General features: G+C 32.1%; 2 protein-coding genes across 2 annotated transcripts in view; one reads left to right on the top strand and one right to left on the bottom strand.

Annotated features, from left to right (window-relative positions):
* LOC124458344 overlaps nucleotides 1-22,561 on the top strand; it is a 71,524-nt gene that overhangs the window by 25,704 nt on the left and 23,259 nt on the right. The gene's annotated exons all lie outside the window — the stretch shown is intronic.
* LOC124458347 lies at nucleotides 12,435-21,758 on the bottom strand. Its single transcript, XM_047008378.1, has 6 exons — nucleotides 21,531-21,758; nucleotides 20,871-21,276; nucleotides 17,660-18,048; nucleotides 16,647-16,763; nucleotides 12,893-13,116; nucleotides 12,435-12,464 (listed from the first exon to the last, which is right to left on the bottom strand). Exons 1-6 carry the CDS (start codon nucleotides 21,643-21,645, stop codon nucleotides 12,435-12,437), a joined length of 1,281 nt encoding a protein of 426 aa, XP_046864334.1. The 5' UTR covers nucleotides 21,646-21,758.

Raw genomic sequence — 22,561 nt, 5'->3', positions numbered from 1 at the left:
TCACAAGGAAGGTTAGATATCAATTGCATCACCAATCTGCAGAAATTTCACACCTTAAAAAGCATACAAGTAGAAGTTGAAAAGGAAATTGCCTGGTTTTCACGACCATTGAACAAACCAGACACGGTGGTGGAACATCCATCAGCTGCTTCAATTACAGCCGTTCAGAAGGTTTTGTACCGAACCCCATACAGTGAGATTATGAAAGAAAGAGGATTGTCATCCAATGAGATGTCCAGGTTATGTGTTGACAGATTGGTGTCAAGAGACCACATACGCTGGTTGACAACAAACCTAAACCAAAAGAAAACAGATACATATTATGTGTATGGAACAAAACCACCCACAATAGCCCAACACCATGCTAAATATGAATTCATTTCAAAATTCTGTTCTGCCATAAATGTTGGTAAAAAAAGCAATGGCAACACATTCCTTGGAGATGATTTGCACCCCGGAAACCATTGGGTACTTTGCTATGTAGACACTAATGACAAAAACATTACATATGGGGATTCATTAGGGAGAGGAGGACACAAGTGCACAGACAATTGATCGAAAGCGTATCCATTCCAAACATGTAGCAATGTTTGTGGTGTGGTTGAAATAATTATGATGGCTATATCAAGCTATAACTATGCCTTTTTCAAGAGCATGCTATCATTTTCTAAGCCAACCACAAAGAATATTCCATCAATATACCAAAGCAATCCCACACATTACAGTGCATACTTACAGATTGTACTTGGATGTTGGATCTCAGATAATGTTGTTAACCTGGCATATGTATTACCACAGTTTTGGAATACACTACAAAAAAGGATTTTACCAGAAAACGAAAACACAGCAACAACTTGTAAAATTTCCAATAAATAGAGAATCAAGAGACTCAAAGTCACACCATCAGTCTTCAATAAAATGGTGAAGGAGAAAATCATGCAATGTATTTGAGTTCAATGATGCAAATGATGCAGTCAAAAAGGTGTTTGAGATAGCATTGCTAATGTTCTTTTTACTAAATTGTCATTGTTAAACAAGTAATACAAATATACTCACTTTGGGACAAAAAGGACAGATATTTCCTTCATCAAGCTCAGGAATAACACAGCTCAACATGTTTAGTTTATGTCTGTAAATTCTGAAAAAAACAATGACACAAAGAAAGCAATTATGCACTCTTAAACAAATGACATAAACAAAATACAGTGCAAGACAGTAATACCTGAGGAAAAATCCTTTCCCATCACAAACTTTATCATTTTGATTTCCTCCAATTAAATACATCTCTTAAGATGAGATTCTTAGGCTATAAAATTGACTGCAACTTTCCCAGCAATTGATACGTAGTACAGCAGTGCAATAAATCAGTGACCTACATGCAGTTACCTATATTCTTCAAAAGCATCTATAATGACAGGATACATTTTTGGTGTTGCATAAGAAGAGAATATGTGGTTATGATTAAGCTCTTCAAATGACTGACAAATGCTTTTTATTGATGCCTGGCATTCCGTATGCACAGAATGAATCAATTCCAAAAAACTCAATTGCAAATGCAATTCTTGGTTTTGTAGGTAATCCACCCCAAAGGCCAAATTGCAGAAGTTGAACAAACTCTGGAGAGCATGAGCAAAAGTGTACCTCAACAGTACAAAAGGAGCCTAAAAATTGAAAAAGATCCAAAATTATAATTGTGTTGAACCATCCCAGCTAAAATGAAAAAACTTTTGCAGCACATTTTACATATAACATACCTTTGACATCAACAACAGAAACACTTCTTTTGTGACAAGCTGTTTGGCATGAACAATCATACACCAGCATGTTCATGAGTTTATATGGCCAAAACATGCCATCCTAAAAAGCAATGAATAACCTTGTAGAAATTAGTTGTAATCAATCCCCTTTCTTGAATTCATAAAAAATATTAGATTAGTGCTTCGTAGCATGTTTCACAATGTAAACTCTTATTTGATTTTTGCATTTTTTGTTGCAAGTGTTGAAAGAGTTAACTGTAAACACTTTTATAATATCTAGCTCATAAAGGTTATCTTAAATATTTCAAAATGATGACAAATATTTACGGTTGTGTGCATCTTTAACATACAGTTCTCACAATACTTTGCCATTGGACCACAATCTCGGCACCTAAACTTTGCTTCATTATCACAATGAATACACTTCAGATTGCTCCAATTTTTGCCAGCAAACTGAAATGTTTCTTTATAATTGAATGTCACAATTTTTCCCATGCTTTTTGTTTTCTTTCAACTTTCTGGTAATAAGAAGATGATTCTTCACAATCATGGTGAACATCACTTTCAAGATCACTGTTATCTTGTTCCATTCCCAGTTCCTGGCTTTCCAATGCACCACAATTATCAGGACTGTTAAAAGAACAGCTTCCTCTATGATCCTCAGTAACCAATTCTGACAAATCCACCTCCTCTCTCTCAACATGGCCATCCTTATCATGATATGTGACAGCTACAGTTGCTTTAAACCTTTTATTGCTCCTACAAAAATTATCATAAAAATCTATAAAATGAAAATAAATGTTGAAAAGTCTAACAGCTATAAGGCCGTTATTTGGTGTACCTTTGCATCTTTTAAAATTACCAGCAAGAAAATCACAAATCAGAAAATATTATCGATATTACCAATGACACAATAACATAAGTTAAACGACCAAAGTACAACGTATGTATCTCCCACGACTACCAGCCGACGTTTTGTACCCGTACTTTACCGGCTTTTAGCCACGTCTCATAAGACGAATGGGTGATTTGTTTGTTTGGTAATACGAAAGGGGTTTTTCGTCAGGTATATCGTAGGAGCCCTTTTCTTAGGGGTAGGGTAACATATCTCACGTGACCGGAAACGTAAATCACTGTAAGTAATTCATACACGTAATAAATAAACGTAAGTAATTCATACACAAATTAATGAATAAAAGATGTTTACTAAATGTCTTTGCACAGGCTTATGCAATCCCAGGATACCTTTGGGAGAACTCGAGAGTAGATCAGTGCAAGCCCGAGACCGAATGTCTAGGGTTGCACATGCTCAAGAATTTTTACCCCAGACACACTTGCAAAAGCCAGTGCAAACACGAAAAACATCTTTCATTTTTTTTAAAAAATAACAATAATGCGAAGCAAAAAACCGTTATAATATTCTTTTAACGTGTAGTCATGATTAATTTGCAAATTCTGTTTGATTGATTGATTGATTTGATTGGTTGAGCTTAGATCGTTTTCGCAAACTAATGCAAACACAGGTCGAAACCCATCAGCGCACGTGCTTCGTTGTGTTTATTTTATAATATGAAATGATGTCAAGTTAACGATACTTTAACGTTACATAACAGTATATTTTCTGAATTACCAAAACTTTCTGAGAGATACCGTACTCATCTGGTTATGATTCTTCACTGATATATGTCACGAGAAAGATAAACACTTTATTTTAGCTGTAGTCTGTACTAAGAAAAAGTTCAAAAAAATGAAATGTTTGCACTAATAATTTATAATTTGCATTCATTGTACAATCATAAACATTGCATTTGAAGAAATCGTACTTTATGATGTGCTTGATGTTTGATAAATCATAAATGATTGGAAACATAATAATTCATGAATGCAATATCTGACGTCATTTTCTAAAATCGTCATCCATTTTGAGTGAGACAAAATGATTCTTAATTTTTATTTCGATATCATATTCCAAACATTTATGATTCCTACAATGCATCAATTTATTGGTAAATCAATCTACAGGATTAACAAGTCCTAACGGAAAAACTAAATGTCAAGATTTACAATAGATTGATTTTAAGATTTCTTTTAATTACAAAGCTAGTCGAGGTTTGCCTCTCCTTTTGGAAACACATCATAAACTGATTATATTAATTTTATTTTCATGCAATCGCGGTCATCTCTGGTTGGTGGGCAGTACAAGTGGCATGGTAGGTAGCAATTGCCAGCATTGTCTTGCGGATTCCACGCAATAACTTTATGTAACTTCAAAAGAAAATCTTACGGCTTGATTTGTCAATTGTCAAAGATATTGCAATTCAGTAAATCATTTGATTTGTCAATAATATTTTATTCTTAGCAGAAATTAAACTTCATCATTTTACTTTTTTTTATAGATTATGATAATATGTACTTTTTTTATTGATTACAATTTGTTTACACGTAGTTTTGTATTACAGATACATTTCAACAATGGATAAAAATGTCAAACACACAGCATTTTCTACATAAGCTTTCAAATTTTCCACGACACTTTTTACGATCTTCGATTAGAATTAAGTTTTTAGTGTATTTCTTTGACATGATTCCCCATCACTAGGATCTTTCCTTAGAGCCTATAAAATTTCATGAAATTTAACTCTTAGAAAAGCGCTTTCCTGCTTTCAGTCTATATCAAGGAATATAGGAAAACCCTATCCATGATCTGAACGGAAAAAAATTTTGCAAATTTTGGCCAGATTTAAATTTTGTCCTTAAATACTACTTGTGTTTGCCAAGTCTTACCATGATTAAATCAAAACGTTTCATCCATTGGCATAATCATAGTATTTTTCCTTGGTAGCAATAGAAAGATGAAGCACGTCATTTTTTTGCAATGGAAAGTAAAAGAACAAAATATAATCTTTCTTCCTGAAGTGTTTATGAAGGAAAACTTCATAAACACTTCAGTAGCAAGTCCCAACAAGCTACTCTGGCTGATTTTGCTCGTTTCTCAATAACATCTAGCCTTATTGATGTAATGATGAATGCGAAAATGAAGGAAATATTGATGCAAGAGAAAGGAGATGAAGAAAAGAACAAAGAAATTATGTTGATTCTTCTTGATGTGGCTCGCACTCAGGCAAGCAGTCGTTGGCATCCAGAGGAAGCGGCAATGACAAGGACGGAAAATTCATTCAGATTGTAAATCTTTTTCCAATAAATTCTCCTGTTCTCCAGCTGTGGCTGGACGATCAGCGCCTAAGGCCATATAGAACAACATATACAAGGTCAGAGGCACAAAATGAGATGCATCATTTGCTGGCTCAATCTGTGAGGGATGAAATTTGTGCTGAATTAAGTCGCCGGCGTATTTTCTGTGTCTGCAGACACTACACCTATTACTTTGAATCAAGACATGCTTATCGTCGCTGTAAAATATGTCAACCAGATGAGCATCCCATGCGAGAGACGGCTTGAAATGAAAGAGATCCTTGATAAAACCGATGCTGGAGCGGCTAAATGTGTCATTAAATCTTTAATAGAAAATGAAATCGATATAGATATGCTTGCATTTCAAACATACGATTTCACAACATCAATATCTGGATAACTAAATGGTGCTCAAAATGTGTTGCAAGAAATTTTAAAACGACAAGTGCCTTACATCCCTTGCCAGAGACATCGGTCTAATACATTCAACGAGCATTGTTGCAATTATAGCTCAATAAGTACATCAACGTACGGCGCTTTAGATTACGTATATCTGCTCGTTAGCAAAAGCACAAAAAGAAATAAAATTGTAGAAGAAAGTTGCAAAGATGTTGAAAACCATTTAAAGTTTCGAAACTTGTCAAAGACAAGATCGGTTTACAATTCTGAGTCCATTGATGCTATCTGGAGAAATTATGAGGTAATACCAAATAATATTGTGAAAGTTATTAATGCTCGAGAAGTAGAATCAAAAGTAAAATCTAAAGGCGATGGAATAAAAAAGAAATTTCTTAGTTTTGACTTTCTTTTAGCTTTTATTTTCATGCAAATCATAATGACAAAACCAATCCCTAATCAAACAACAGCAGGAGGAGGGGCTAAATATAATATATGCACTTAACCTGATTGATGCTACAATAAAAAACCTTAGACAAATTCGAAGTGACGATAACGGATTAGAATCAGAGATAGAGGCCATGGTTGCATTCGTTACCAAAGTAGGAATAGACGTAATGGCAGAATACACACGTCATCATCGATCAAGAAAGTCACCCAAACTAATTGGTGAGCATTCCGAAATAACAACAGAAAAACCTTTAAAGACTTGTACCAAAAGAAATGTACTTGGTTCTAGACTCACTTATTACCGAGTATACTAATATCATTAAAGTTTACATCGACCAGATAAAACCTTTTGGAGAGAGCTTACAGCTGCCACTAGAAAGACAGATGGCTGAATCAGTTCATGAAAAGTGTAGTCTTTTTCCACCGGCGGTATAAGATGTTGATGCAGGTATACTGCTGTCTGAGTTGGAAGTTTCCAATAATATTGTGTCGTCACAACTTAAATCAGAACCCAAATCCCTTCAAGACGTTGCGTTATTTGCTTTCAATCACAAAAACGTCTTTCCAATTTTGTGCAAGGCGTATCAACTATTGCTGACCGCTCCAGTGTCCTTTGCAAAAGATGAAAGGTGTTTCAGGAAGTATATGACTGTCAAAAACTGCTTGAGATGCAGAAAGATAGATACGCGATTAAATGACTTAATCGTTCTTGCATGTGAAAAAGACATTACGGACAATGTTGACTTAAATGTTATTTTAAAAAATTGGGCAACTGCAAGGATGCAAAAAATGACATTAAAGATTTAATAATACGCTAAACTGCGTTCTGTCACAAGAATACAAAATGTATTACAAAAATATATAGCGAAAATCTGTTCTATCATCACAATATTTTACTGTTGAATAAGTACTAATCTATATGATCTGCAGGGCATCTTGTGTCCTTGCAGAGCAATTTCATCCCCACATTAAAAGGTGCTAGTTTAACCTGTGCATAAGTTCTTAACCGGTTAACTTGCGAACTTTCCCCATTGGTTTCCCATTCAATCATTTCATTTTATTGCAATATGGCAAAACTACCCCATAACTTGTTGATACAGGCAAAAAATAAAGAGTAAATAGTTCACTCATACTCTTCGTTTAAAACGTGGGAATCTTTATCGCATTTTTAAAATAACTGTCTTTTTAATTATTGAGAAATATGTTTCTGGTGCTCTCTAGGTATGGCTTTAGCTAAATCTTAACGGTCAGTTAAAACGAATTTAAAATGAATTCTTAAGATAGACAGCACGCCATTACAAGACATAAAATTACACTGCAGTGTAAATTTGGAGATGCTCTTATTAATGTGCAAAAATTTTAATGGAGCATCATAAGCTACAGCATACAGCTTTAAATAGCTATAATGAATGTAAACAATCGTAACAAAACTGATAATTTAAGGATTATCATATTCCTCCAAGGAAAAGTTGGCCAATGGACTGCCCATTTTCTCTGGTATTGTCGAATCTTTCTCTGGGCAATCATAAAATTGGTTATGTTTAATTATGTACTCGTGGAACGAGTTGTGTTTATTTGGTTAATTTACGTCCGAAGCTGTGTTTATACTTAAGGCATTTGTCAATATCTATTTCAGTATTATAAAATCATATTAAATGTTTCAATTAATCATTGAAGATCCTCAAATAATTCAGTTTATCATCTTTGTATAAAAATGTAAATAATGTACATACAAACCTGAACATTGTACACCAGCATCTTATAATGTCTACAATTATGCAATCCCCATTCTCTATGTGAACAACTCGAAATATTATTTTCATTTCCTACACATTGAACGTCGTCTAACCATATTCTTCCACTGCCATAACATTACCTCCTAGTAAAGCCCTGTCATAACCAAGTTGTCGACAAACAACTTTAGCCATCATCACAAATTGTTCCCCATTCTCCATTGTAAAATACTTCTACACGACCTTTGCCAATAGAACTTTCTGGTCCCCGAAGTCTAACAGAGTTGATAACTGATAAAAAAAGAAAATCAAGAGATAATGCAAAACATAGAAGTCTCAACTCCGAAATATTCTAAGTTACATGTATACATATAAAGTATCCTAATATGTTAGATGCCATTGTAAAATCTTCTTAGGCGAAATTAATGAATTAAATTAGTAACAAAAATTGATAAAAACTTACATGAGTACAATATCAAAACGTTTTAGACAAGTAGACACTATTTGACTTTCATGAGTCTAAATAATTTTTATTTAGATCAGTCCTCATTTCTTTTGTAATATAAATATCTTATTAACACTTTAACTTGCGAATGTTCCCATTAGTTTTCCATTCAATCATTTGATTTTATTGCCATATGGCAACACTGCCCCATAACTTGTTGAAACAAGCAAAAAATAAAAAGTAAATTGTTCACATAGACTTTCTTACAACGTGGAAAACTATATCGTATTTTTAAAATAACTGTCTTTTAATTATTCAGAAATACGTTTCTGGTGCTCTCTAGGCATGGCTTTAGCTGAACCTTAACGGTCAGTTAAAACAAATTAAAATGAATTCTTAAGATAGACAGCACGACATTAAAAGACATAAAATTACACTCAGTGTTAATTTGGAGATGCTTCTGTTAAATATGCAAAAAAAATTTTAATGGACCTTTATAAGCTACAGCCTACAGCTTTAAAAAGCTATAATGAATGTAAACAATCGTAAAAAAACAGATAATTTAAGGATTATTACATTCCTCCACGGAAAATTTGGTCAATGGACTGCCCTTTTCTCGAGTATTATCGAATCTTTCTATGGGCAATCATAAAATAGGTTATGTTTAATTATGTCCTCGTGGAACGAGTTGTGTTTATATGGTTAATTTACGTCCGAAGCTGTGTTTATACTTAAGGAATTTGTCAATATTGTTTCAGTATTTGAAAATCATATTAAATGTTTCGATTAATCATTGAGGATCCTTCAAATAATTCAGTTTATTATCTTTGTAAATAAATGTAAATAATGTAGAAACAAACCTGAACATTGTATACCAGCATCTTCATCATGTGTACAATTATGTGATCCCCATCCACTATGTGAACAACTCGAAATATTATTTTCATTTCCTACACAACGAACTTCGTCTAACCATATTCTTCCACTGCCATGTGGAACATTACCTCCTAGTAAAGCCCTGCCAGCATAGTCATAACCAAGTTGTCGACAAACAACTTTAGCATCGTTTAAATCCCAGCCATCATCACAAATTGTTCCCCATTCTCCATTGTAAAATACATCCACACGACCTCTGCCAATAGAACTTTCTGGTCCCCGAAGTCTAACAGAGTTGATAACTGATAAAAAGAAAATAAAGAGATATTGCAAAACATAGAAGTCTTCAAAAATATTCTAAGTTACATGTTTATATATAAAGTATCCTGTTATGTTGGGTGCCATTGTAAAATATTCTTGTGCGAAATTAATGATTTAAATTATTAACAAAATTTGATAAAAAAACTTACATAAGTACAATATCAAAACGTTTTGGACCATCAGACACACTATTTGACTTTCATGAGTCGAAAATTTTTATTTAGACCAGTCCTCATTTCTTTATGTAATATAAATAAGTTCTTAACCCGTTAACTTGCGAACTTTCCCCATTGGTTTCCCATTCAATCATTTCATTTTATTGCAATATGGCAAAACTACCCATAACTTGTTGATACAGGCAAAAATAAAGAGTAAATAGTTCACTCATACTCTTCGTTTAAAACGTGGAATCTTTATCGCATTTTAAAATAACTGTCTTTTAATTATTGAGAAATATGTTTCTGGTGCTCTCTAGGTATGGCTTTAGCTAAATCTTAACGGTCAGTTAAAACGAATTTAAAATGAATTCTTAAGATAGACAGCACGCCATTACAAGACATAAAATTACACTGCAGTGTAAATTTGGAGATGCTCCTTATTAATGTGCAAAAAATTTTAATGGAGCATCATAAGCTACAGCATACAGCTTTAAATAGCTATAATGAATGTAAACAATCGTAACAAAACTGATAATTTAAGGATTATCATATTCCTCCAAGGAAAAGTTGGCCAATGGACTGCCCATTTTCTCTGGTATTGTTCTGGGCAATCATAAAATTGGTTATGTTTAATTATGTTCGTGGAACGAGTTGTGTTTTTTGGTTAATTTACGTCCGAAGCTGTGTTTATTTGGCATTTGTCAATATCTAAGTATTATAAAATCATATTAAATGTTTCAATTAATCATTGAAGATCCCTCAAATAATTCAGTTTATCATCTTTGTATAAAATGTAAATAATGTACATACAAACCTGAACATTGTACACCAGCATATAATACAATTATGCAATCCCCATCCTCTATGTGAACAACTCGAAATATTATTTTCGTTTCCTACACAATGAACGTCGTCTAACCATATTCTTCCACTGCCATGTGGAACATTACCTCCTAGTAAAGCCCTGAAATAATAGTCATAACCAAGTTGTCGACACACAACTTTAGCATCGTTTATATCCCAGCCATCATCACAAATTGTTCCCCATTCTCCATTGTAAAATACTTCTACACGACCTTTGCCAATAGAACTTTCTGGTCCCCGAAGTCTAACAGAGTTGATAACTGATAAAAAAAGAAAATCAAGAGATAATGCAAAACATAGAAGTCTCAACTCCGAAATATTCTAAGTTACATGTATACATATAAAGTATCCTAATATGTTAGATGCCATTGTAAAATCTTCTTAGGCGAAATTAATGAATTAAATTAGTGATAAAAAACTTACATGAGTACAATATCAAAACGTTTTAGACAAGTAGACACTATTTGACTTTCATGAGTCTAAATAATTTTTATTTAGATCAGTCCTCATTTCTTTTGTAATATAAATATCTTATTAACACTTTAACTTGCGAATGTTCCCATTAGTTTTCCATTCAATCATTTGATTTTATTGCCATATGGCAACACTGCCCCATAACTTGTTGAAACAAGAAAAAATAAAAGTAAATTGTTCACATAGACTCTTCGCTTACAACGTGGAAAACTATATCGTATTTTAAAATAACTGTCTTTTAATTATTCAGAAATACGTTTCTGGTGCTCTCTAGGCATGGCTTTAGCTGAACCTTAACGGTCAGTTAAAACAAATTAAAATGAATTCTTAAGATAGACAGCACGACATTAAAAGACATAAAATTACACTCAGTGTTAATTTGGAGATGCTTCTGTTAAATATGCAAAAAATTTTAATGGACCTTTATAAGCTACAGCCTACAGCTTTAAAAAGCTCTAATGAATGTAAACAATCGTAAAAAAACAGATAATTTAAGGATTATTACATTCCTCCACGGAAAATTTGGTCAATGGACTGCCTTTTTCTCGAGTATTATGGAATCTTTTTATGGGCAATCATAAAATAGGTTATGTTTAATTATGTCCTCGTGGAACGAGTTGTGTTTATATGGTTAATTTACGTCCGAAGCTGTGTTTATACTTAAGGAATTTGTCAATATTGTTTCAGTATTTGAAAATCATATTAAATGTTTCGATTAATCATTGAGGATCCTTCAAATAATTCAGTTTATTATCTTTGTAAATAAATGTAAATAATGTAGAAACAAACCTGAACATTGTATACCAGCATCTTCATCATGTGTACAATTATGTGATCCCCATCCACTATGTGAACAACTCGAAATATTATTTTCATTTCCTACACAACGAACTTCGTCTAACCATATTCTTCCACTGCCATGTGGAACATTACCTCCTAGTAAAGCCCTGCCAGCATAGTCATAACCAAGTTGTCGACAAACAACTTTAGCATCGTTTAAATCCCAGCCATCATCACAAATTGTTCCCCATTCTCCATTGTAAAATACATCCACACGACCTCTGCCAATAGAACTTTCTGGTCCCCGAAGTCTGACAGAGTTGATAACTGATAAAAAAAGAAAATAAAGAGATATTGCAAAACATATAAGTCTTCACTCCAAAATATTCTAAGTTACATATTTATATATAAAGTATCCTGTTATGTTGGGTGCCATTGTAAAATATTCTTGTGCGAAATTAATGATTGAAATTAGTAAAAAAAATTTGATAAAAAAAACTTACATAAGTACAATATCAAAACGTTTTGAGCCATCAGACACACTATTTGACTTTCATGAGTCGAAAAAAATTTTTATTTAGACCAGTCCTCATTTCTTTATGTAATATAAATAAGTTCTTAACCCGTTAACTTGCGAACTTTCCCATACTGGTTTCTCATACAATCATTTCATTTTATTGCAATATGGCAAAACTACCCCATAACTTGTTGATACAGGCAAAAAATAAAGAGTAAATAGTTCACTCATACTCTTCGTTTAAAACGTGGGAATCTTTATCGCATTTTAAAATAACTGTCTTTTAATTATTGAGAAATATGTTTCTGGTGCTCTCTAGGTATGGCTTTAGCTAAATCTTAACGGTCAGTTAAAACGAATTTAAAATGAATTCTTAAGATAGACAGCACGCCATTACAAGACATAAAATTACACTGCAGTGTAAATTTGGAGATGCTCCTTATTAATGTGCAAAAAAATTTTAATGGAGCATCATAAGCTACAGCATACAGCTTTAAATAGCTATAATGAATGTAAACAATCGTAACAAAACTGATAATTTAAGGATTATCATATTCCTCCAAGGAAAAGTTGGCCAATGGACTGCCCATTTTCTCTGGTATTGTCGAATCTTTCTCTGGGCAATCATAAAATTGGTTATGTTTAATTATGTACTCGTGGAACGAGTTGTGTTTATTTGGTTAATTTACGTCCGAAGCTGTGTTTATACTTAAGGCATTTGTCAATATCTATTTCAGTATTATAAAATCATATTAAATGTTTCAATTAATCATTGAAGATCCCTCAAATAATTCAGTTTATCATCTTTGTATAAAATGTAAATAATGTACATACAAACCTGAACATTGTACACCAGCATCTTCATCATGTCTACAATTATGCAATCCCCATCCTCTATGTGAACAACTCGAAATATTTTCATTTCCTACACATTGAACGTCGTCTAACCATATTCTTCCACTGCCATGTGGAACATTACCTCCTAGTAAAGCCCTGAAATAATAGTCATAACCAAGTTGTCGACACACAACTTTAGCATCGTTTATATCCCAGCCATCATCACAAATTGTTCCCCATTCTCCATTGTAAAATACTTCTACACGACCTTTGCCAATAGAACTTTCTGGTCCCCGAAGTCTAACAGAGTTGATAACTGATAAAAAAAGAAAATCAAGAGATAATGCAAAACATAGAAGTCTCAACTCCGAAATATTCTAAGTTACATGTATACATATAAAGTATCCTAATATGTTAGATGCCATTGTAAAATCTTCTTAGGCGAAATTAATGAATTAAATTAGTAACAAAAATTGATAAAAAACTTACATGAGTACAATATCAAAACGTTTTAGACAAGTAGACACTATTTGACTTTCATGAGTCTAAATAATTTTTATTTAGATCAGTCCTCATTTCTTTTGTAATATAAATATCTTATTAACACTTTAACTTGCGAATGTTCCCATTAGTTTTCCATTCAATCATTTGATTTTATTGCCATATGGCAACACTGCCCCATAACTTGTTGAAACAAGCAAAAAATAAAAGTAAATTGTTCACATAGACTCTTCGCTTACAACGTGGAAAACTATATCGTATTTTAAAATAACTGTCTTTTAATTATTCAGAAATACGTTTCTGGTGCTCTCTAGGCATGGCTTTAGCTGAACCTTAACGGTCAGTTAAAACAAATTAAAATGAATTCTTAAGATAGACAGCACGACATTAAAAGACATAAAATTACACTCAGTGTTAATTTGGAGATGCTTCTGTTAAATATGCAAAAAAAATTTTAATGGACCTTTATAAGCTACAGCCTACAGCTTTAAAAAGCTATAATGAATGTAAACAATCGTAAAAAAACAGATAATTTAAGGATTATTACATTCCTCCACGGAAAATTTGGTCAATGGACTGCCCTTTTTCTCGAGTATTATCGAATCTTTCTATGGGCAATCATAAAATAGGTTATGTTTAATTATGTCCTCGTGGAACGAGTTGTGTTTATATGGTTAATTTACGTCCGAAGCTGTGTTTATACTTAAGGAATTTGTCAATATTGTTTCAGTATTTGAAAATCATATTAAATGTTTCGATTAATCATTGAGGATCCTTCAAATAATTCAGTTTATTATCTTTGTAAATAAATGTAAATAATGTAGAAACAAACCTGAACATTGTATACCAGCATCTTCATCATGTGTACAATTATGTGATCCCCATCCACTATGTGAACAACTCGAAATATTATTTTCATTTCCTACACAACGAACTTCGTCTAACCATATTCTTCCACTGCCATGTGGAACATTACCTCCTAGTAAAGCCCTGACAGCATAGTCATAACCAAGTTGTCGACAAACAACTTTAGCATCGTTTAAATCCCAGCCATCATCACAAATTGTTCCCCATTCTCCATTGTAAAATACATCCACACGACCTCTGCCAATAGAACTTTCTGGTCCCCGAAGTCTAACAGAGTTGATAACTGATAAAAAGAAAATAAAGAGATATTGCAAAACATAGAAGTCTTCACTCCAAAATATTCTAAGTTACATGTTTATATAAAGTATCCTGTTATGTTTGGTGCCATTGTAAAATATTCTTGTGCGAAATTAATGATTTAAATTAGTAACAAAATTTGATAAAAAAACTTACATAAGTACAATATCAAAACGTTTTGGACCATCAGACACACTATTTGACTTTCATGAGTCGAAAAAAATTTTTATTTAGACCAGTCCTCATTTCTTTATGTAATATAAATAAGTTCTTAACCCGTTAACTTGCGAACTTTCCCATTGGTTTCCCATTCAATCATTTCATTTTATTGCAATATGGCAAAACTACCCATAACTTGTTGATACAGGCAAAAATAAAGAGTAAATAGTTCACTCATACTCTTCGTTTAAAACGTGGGAATCTTTATCGCATTTTAAAATAACTGTCTTTTAATTATTGAGAAATATGTTTCTGGTGCTCTCTAGGCATGGCTTTAGCTGAACCTTAACGGTCAGCTAAAAACAAATTTAAAATGAATTCTTAAGATAGACAGCACGCCATTACAAGACATAAAATTACACTGCAGTGTAAATTTGGAGATGCTCCTTATTAATGTGAAAAAAATTTTGAGGGGGGCATCATAAGCTACAGCATACAGCTTTAAAAAGCTATAATGAATGTAAACAATCGTAACAAAACTGATAATTTAAAGATTATCCTATTCCTCCAAGGAAAAGTTGGCCAATGGACTGCCGATTTTCTCTGGTGTTGTCGAATTTTTCTCTGGGCAATCATAAAATTGGTTATGTTTAATTATGTACTCGTGGAACGAGTTGTGTTTATTTGGTTAATTTACGTCCGAAGCTGTGTTTATACTTAAGGCATTTGTCAATATCTATTTCAGTATTATAAAATCATATTAAATGTTTAAATTCATCATTGAGGATCCCCAAATAATTCAGTTTATCATCTTGTATAAAAATGTACATACAAACCTGAACATTGTACACCAGCATCTTCATAATACAATTATGGATCCCCATCCTCTATGTGAACAACTCGAAATAATATTTTCATTTCCTACACAAGAACTTCGTCTAACCATATTCTTCCACTGCCATAAGGAACACTACCTCCTAGTAAAGCCCTGACAGCATAGACATAACCAAGTTGTCGACAAACAATTTTAGCATTGTTTAAATCCCAGTTATCATCACAAATTGTTCCCCATTCTCCATTGTAAAATACTTCTACACGACCTTTGCCAATAGAACTTTTGGTCCCCGAAGTCTTACAGAGTTAAACTGATAAAAAAGAAAATAAAGAGATATTGCAAAACATAGAATCTCAACTCCGAAATATTCTAAGTTACATGAATACATATGAAGTATCCTAATATGTTAGATGCCATTGTAAAATCTTCTAAGGCGAAATTAATGAATTAAATTAGTAACAAAAAATTGATAAAAAATATTACATGAGTACAATATCAAAACGTTTTAGACAAGTAGACACTATTTGACTTTCATGAGTCTAAATAATTTTTATTTAGATCAGTCCTCATTTCTTTTTGTAATATAAATATCTTATTAACACTTTAACTTGCGAATGTTCCCATTAGTTTTCCATTCAATCATTTGATTTTATTGCCATATGGCAACACTGCCCCATAACTTGTTGAAACAAGCAAAAAAATAAAAAGTAAATTGTTCACATAGACTCTTCGCTTACAACGTGGAAAACTATATCGTATTTTTAAAATAACTGTCTTTTTAATTATTCAGAAATACGTTTTTGGTGCTCTCTAGGCATGGCTTTAGCTGAACCTTAACGGTCAGTTAAAAACAAATTAAAAATGAATTCTTAAGATAGACAGCACGACATTAAAAGACATAAAATTACACTGCAGTGTTAATTTGGAGATGCTCCTTTTTAATATGCAAAAAAATTCTAATGGAGCTACATAAGCTAAAGCCTGCAGCTTTAAAAAGCCATAATTAATGTAAAAATCGTAACAAAACAAATAATATAAGGATTATCACATTCCTCCACGGAAAATTTGGTCAATAGGCGGTCCTTTTCTCTGGTATTACTTAATCTTTTATGGGCATAGATATAATAGGTTATGTTTAATTATGTCCTTGTGGAACAAGTTGTGTTTGTTTAGTTATAAATCCATACCCTGGCACGAGTTACATTCTCCTGAGTATCCTTTCATACACGTGCAGTTTAATGATCCATTAATTTTACGATAGTAAGTGTTGGGTCCACATAAAGGAAGTCGAAAAGTGTTTGTCGCTATATAGAATAATAAAATTAAAAATAAAATCAACTATGGATTTCAAAAAAACATGTTCTTTCTCAAAGAACACAATTTGTCATTCAGTATCCACTATGACGTACCCAGCTAGGAAATTTGTGATGTATTGTTGGTATCTTTGGTGTTCACGAATATCGTAAAACAAAACAATTAAATAAATGTTGAAAATTTACAGAGTATGAACAGATTTGCTGGCTGTTCGGGATACTATAAAGGATGTATCTAAAGAAGTTAGATAATTAAAAATGTTCAGGAAATTATCAATTCATCAATATTTCTAACAAAATGTGCCAAAGCTCATGTATTTTGGCATTGCCTTGTCTTGATTATTTAAAAGTAAAATGAATTAAGATTTAATCTCGAAAACCATGAGAGTACTTCGTAATTGCCTCACTTTGAACTGCATGCAGAAAGAAAATGAAAAGTTTCAAATCTAGTTTAATCCAAAGATTTAAAAGTTTGAACTCTGTTTTGCAATGTACTAAATATTTAGAAGATTTGATAAATATTAAGCTCACTGCACAACATGCTCAAATTGGACGTTTTGTCTTTCATTCTATTTTCATGAATTTTTTCTTATTTAAAACTGATTACAAGCCAGAGTGATTGTTGAAATGATGTAAGAAACAATAAAGATATAAATTTAACACCCAACAAATTTGGCAAGAATAGACAAACGGCAAAACATCCAGATTAGACACTTTGCACTTTGAACTTAATGTTTATCAAATTTTCTATAATTTTGGAAGGAAGAACAACCGTTTAATAAGGCAATGTAACTTTAAACTTTTAACGTCTTTCAATTTTAAGTACATTAGCGTGAGAGTTTTGCAAGTCTTAGCTTGTTATGTCAAATAAGTAAATATTTAACTACCGTTTGAGTCAGGAGTGATACTGTGTATAGCTACAGCCAAATCAAGATAACCGTTGTTTACAGGAAGAAAATATTTACGCCTCGTACGTTGATCTGTTGTGTTATGGACACTAACGACACTTCGTCCGACACTAGTTATGATATAAATGAAATCTTTAAATACTGCCATGGGACCTCCTGAAGTTCCAAAATCAATTACATTATGGGAGTAGTAATCACAAGAAAAAACATTTCCGTTTGACACTCGCCAATAAATCTTCTCTTTAGCCATGTCAAGCGTTAGATCATGTGCTATTGATTGAAGTGAAACTGAAAAAATATCATGTTTATTTGCAGTCATGCTCCATAACCATAAGAAAAGTTCTGTACTTTCTGCCAAGAATAGATACCTTAATAAAAATATTTGTATTGTAAATTAGTGTTCTCTATACGTAATTAAATACATAAACAATAAACAGGCTAATATATTCATAAAACAAAAGATAGAATTTTTTTTAATTTAGACAAAGATGTTGTCAAAGTATTCAGAACTACTTTCATATATAGACGGTTTAATGGAACATATTCATGAAATTTGATAATATATCAAGATAAAGCTATTGTAGCTAACAGGAAAAGATCATCTTTAATATTTGAAATCCCTCGTTTGAAAACCGAACTAAAATATATGAAGTAATTAAACATTGCATGTGATTCAGAGCATAATAAATGTAATATATTATTTTTATTCACATAACTTCTATAATGATTGGTATTGTTTGAGATTATTGTCGGAATGAGTAATGCTGTAGTTTGGAGTTGCTGCTGAATGAATTGTATTGGTAATTGATAATGCTAAAAATTACCTGATGCGTGGAAATTTTGTTCGAATTGAAAATTTGGTGTTGGTAAATGATATGCACCATTTAATGTAGATATAAATTTAAGAAAGCTTTGTCATTTCAGGTTTAAGCTTTCTTTATTTTTCAGTTTCATCTTGCATGAAAAGTAGCAGCTCCTTGGATGGATCATCGTCTACAAATGTCTTTAAAAGAGCTATAGCTTTACAAACATTGTCTTTGTTGATACTTTTTTCAGTTTGTTTGGACAAACGATTTTTACAACTATCTTAACCTTCTCTATTCAATTGTCAAATTTCTTCATTGTTTTTCTGAAAATTAGAAAAATTGACACTGGAGCTAGCGCTATTGGTATCATTTGAAAATGATGATTCTATTGCCATGTCATGTTCGTGTTTTAAGAATCTCTTGATTAGACAAGCTGCAAAACTGCTTGAACACTATGGCTTACTTTATCGAAAATGTTTGATGCAACTGGCAGTTTTAATTATCATCGCAGCATATTTGCATTCTCTTATACATTTCTTAAATATATTACTCATTTGAGTAACAATAAAGTCCATGTATTCTTGTCGTTCATTGCACCTTGCCCCGAACTCTTTAAAAACTTTCTCGTATATACTAACGTTCTTTGGTTTTTGTGTTCGTGAAAATTAATTTTTCTTGTAATATGATAAAATTAATGCCCAACATAAAGTTTTAATTAGAGCCATAGAAATAGACCAAAAGTTGTAAAATGGAATTTATACCGACGTTTCGTCCTTACTCAAGACATATTCAGTCAAATTATAATTTATAATGAGATGTTAAAACAAGATATTGTATTTACAAAAGGTGTTAAATTACGTATTAAGGAGGCGGTGCAAAATGGAATACATGATAAAGAAGTTGAGAAGTAAAATATACTGACGCTAAGAGAGGTTAAGTGCAATGGATCTTTCTTGAACGATGAGTGAAGACTTGTATTTATTAATTAGAAGGCTCTCATGAATGGAGAGTTCATAGGAATCGTTAGAAGAAATTTTTTAAATTTGTAAATTAATTATAACATATTCAGAAAGTTCTCGCTTCACAGGCTTTTCAGACAATTTCTTTTAATCTCTAAAGTGATTATTATCTTCAGATTCATCATCAGTTGAGCAACTACAGATCTAACGTTTGCATCAATTACACTAAGAAACACTGCATGAACTAAAGGTATTGGAACGATTTTCCAATCCCGTGATTTGATTGGATGTGTGATTGGATTTATTGCAGGGTAGTGTGCAGACACTTAATTTGCAACTCTTGACTTTTCAATATACTCCGCCATTCAATGCAAGTTAAAAGAAGGCTTGAAAAACTATAAACTTGATATACTGATTTTTCTAAATTGCCACATTTTTGAAAACTAAAATTCTTTTTATATTTTGATGTAACTACGTGGAATGTGCGCAGTTTTTATCTTCAAAAAAAAACGAAAGGTTGAAGTTTCTTACGTTCACCACCTTCGTGAATTATTTAAAATTTATTGCTATTTCGTATTGAGATTGTTGCACAGTATATGAAAGGGCACAGCAAAGCAACAAAAAATGCTCCCAATCTGTTGAAATCTTTTGTGTAGGGCATATCTTATTAAGCATATGATTACCATGGAGGCGTCAAGCAAATTGCATTTTCTGCTAAAAAAAAGCGCTCTTAGGTGGCCAGCCGAAGCCAGTAATCTTATTAAATGTACAACACCAAGTTGCACAGTGAAGTTAGACTACTTTTTTGTTTTTGGTTGTGGCAAACCAATATTCTGATTGTATTTGACTAAAGTTTCATCGGTAAAGTAATTATTTAATATTTTATTGCTGTTTTTATCGGCCTGTTTTATTTTATTTAACGATTTCATCAATTATAAACATTGATCCCTCCGTTGTTACATATTTCTCAAAGCTTTTTGATTGCTCAACATAATTATCGCTGTCGATTTTTGCAATTTCAGGATCTGCATGTTATTTTCTACAGCATGTGTGCTGAATAATCACACGAGCTGAGCTCATCCTTTCAGTTGGTTTGAAATGCCTCAGAGTGCTGGCTAAATCTCGTTAATTTTATTGAAAAGCCGTCAAAATATATGACATTTGTTTCTTTCTACACAAAAAAATACTAATATTTGCTCCCTTGGGTAAAAGCGAGTTTTGTTTTCCTTCGAAAATCAATATTTTTTTTTATTATTGTACCTCTAAATAACAGGCCATGATACGGACTTTAAAAATTCAACTTTTCTATTAAATTAAAATGCCGTCTCTAAAAATAAAAACTCTTAGCTTACTTAAGAAAACCCTCCAATAGATTGACATCAATTACGCTTACAAGTAAATAAAAAAATTCCAATATCGCCTTACCCATGTTTTGAGTCAAATGCAATGCTGGAAAATTGTAAGCCTGGTTGAAGCCTCATAACACTTGTAATTTTCTTTTTCAAATGAATTTGGTAGATAATGTTCGTGTAGTCAATGTAAAAGATACGACGACCAATCCAGTCAACTGTAATATCATGAACAGAAACACTTTTCGCAAAAACTTCGTTTCTAGTTAAGTCAAAATTTCCCCGTTTGATGTCTTTGTCATCAATGTAGTAAAGCACATTCTCAACTACATCAATTTCTATGTCATTATATTTTGATGCATGGTCAGATTTATTCTTACTGGATCCATTAATAGTGCTGACATGAATATCTCCAGTAATAGAATCGACAGAGTATACTTTATCAAAGCTCATAATAATCAAATATGGCTTTGGATAAACATCTAAATAAATAATAAAAAACTATAAGTAACAACAATGCAAGTGGATTAAAAAAATGCAAACTTTTATAGACTTTACGATCATAATATTGGTGAAAGACCAGAATAAGTATTTTCAGAAAGAATTTTTCACTATAGAAATATTACTAATAACTGAAATTAGATTTGCTGCATAACTTCTACCTATTATTGTTGCATATTGTTTTTGGTGCTATGAACAAGAAACTATGAAAATTTGTCAAATCCAATGAATATACCTTTGTAGAAACACATTTCTGTTTGCATTTGCATCATTTCTTTGTTGTATTGTTTTACTTCTTTGCATGCAGTTGTGTTATCGTCATTGCCATTTTTATCAACGCAAGTTTCCATCCATTCTTTCACGTTGTCTTTTAATCTCTCTAAGCTTTTCTTGCAGATTGATATGTCGTCATTACCATTTACTATTTGTACACTAATAGACAGGATTATGAGAGTCCCAAGAAACGCTTTTCTTGAGCTTGATATCATCTTTATTTTCTATTTATGGACGATTATTAATTTCTTTAAAGCTTTCGTAGTAAAACATTTACTTTATTTATGAAAGGTTTATCATCAATATAATCATATAATCATTTGTTCTTAAACTTTTTGGATGTATAAATCAAGTATTGATTTCTATAATTATGTAACATTTTAACTTCCTTTCTAAAAGTATTTTCACGTTTGCTTTCAGAAAATTGATGATGATTGAATATTGTTGCAATAGATTAGACAAATTGTTCATTATAACGACTCATGTTTACAACAATTCATATAAGTAGAGTTCACCAGCCTAGAACGTGTTTTGAATAAATAGATGTAAGGTTTCTAGGAAACGAAAGCATAGAAAGAAATAAAACATTTTAATGTCCACTATAAGGAAATGACGCAATATATGAAATTCACCAAGAGCAGTTTAGAAAAAATTTAAAATGGGTTGATTTCAAATTTGCTCATGTTAACTCAGTTTACCAGATGAATGGGAAGAACGTATTGCTTAACTAAGCCAGCAAAATTAAATGCAAAATAGTCTGTTGCTTAGTGTTTAATAGACTCTTTGTCTCTGTAACTACATGCCGTCTAGTTACAGAAATGGAGGCCGTTAAACAATACATGATATTCTGCTTTACAACATCTGCCAGTCGTATAGAAGTTCGACTCTCATAATTATATAAATTCTGAATTAAATGAAATTTATAAGCATTTTGACAGAGCTGCTAAAGTAAAGAAAGTCTAAAAGCTAAATAGAGGAATGCAACTTTGCAGT

The sequence above is a fragment of the Xenia sp. Carnegie-2017 genome, unplaced genomic scaffold (genome assembly GCF_021976095.1).
Source record: "Xenia sp. Carnegie-2017 unplaced genomic scaffold, XeniaSp_v1 HiC_scaffold_6, whole genome shotgun sequence".
In the NCBI taxonomy this organism is placed as follows: domain Eukaryota; kingdom Metazoa; phylum Cnidaria; class Anthozoa; order Malacalcyonacea; family Xeniidae; genus Xenia; species Xenia sp. Carnegie-2017.
The sequence above is the reverse complement of the archived record's forward strand: the minus strand, read 5'-3'. Positions and strand labels throughout refer to the sequence as shown.

Excerpts from the sequence above, each read along its gene's own strand:
- LOC124458347 (XM_047008378.1), bottom strand. The coding sequence starts at position 21,645 with ATGGAAACTTGCGTTGATAAAAATGGCAATGACGATAACACAACTGCA. Across the intron at positions 18,049-20,870 it reads GCATTTGACTCAAAACATGG|GTATCTATTCTTGGCAGAAA; the intron begins GTAAGGCGATAT and ends ATTTTTATTAAG. Across the intron at positions 13,117-16,646 it reads AGAATGTAACTCGTGCCAGG|TTATCAACTCTGTTAGACTT; the intron begins GTATGGATTTAT and ends TTTTTTTATCAG.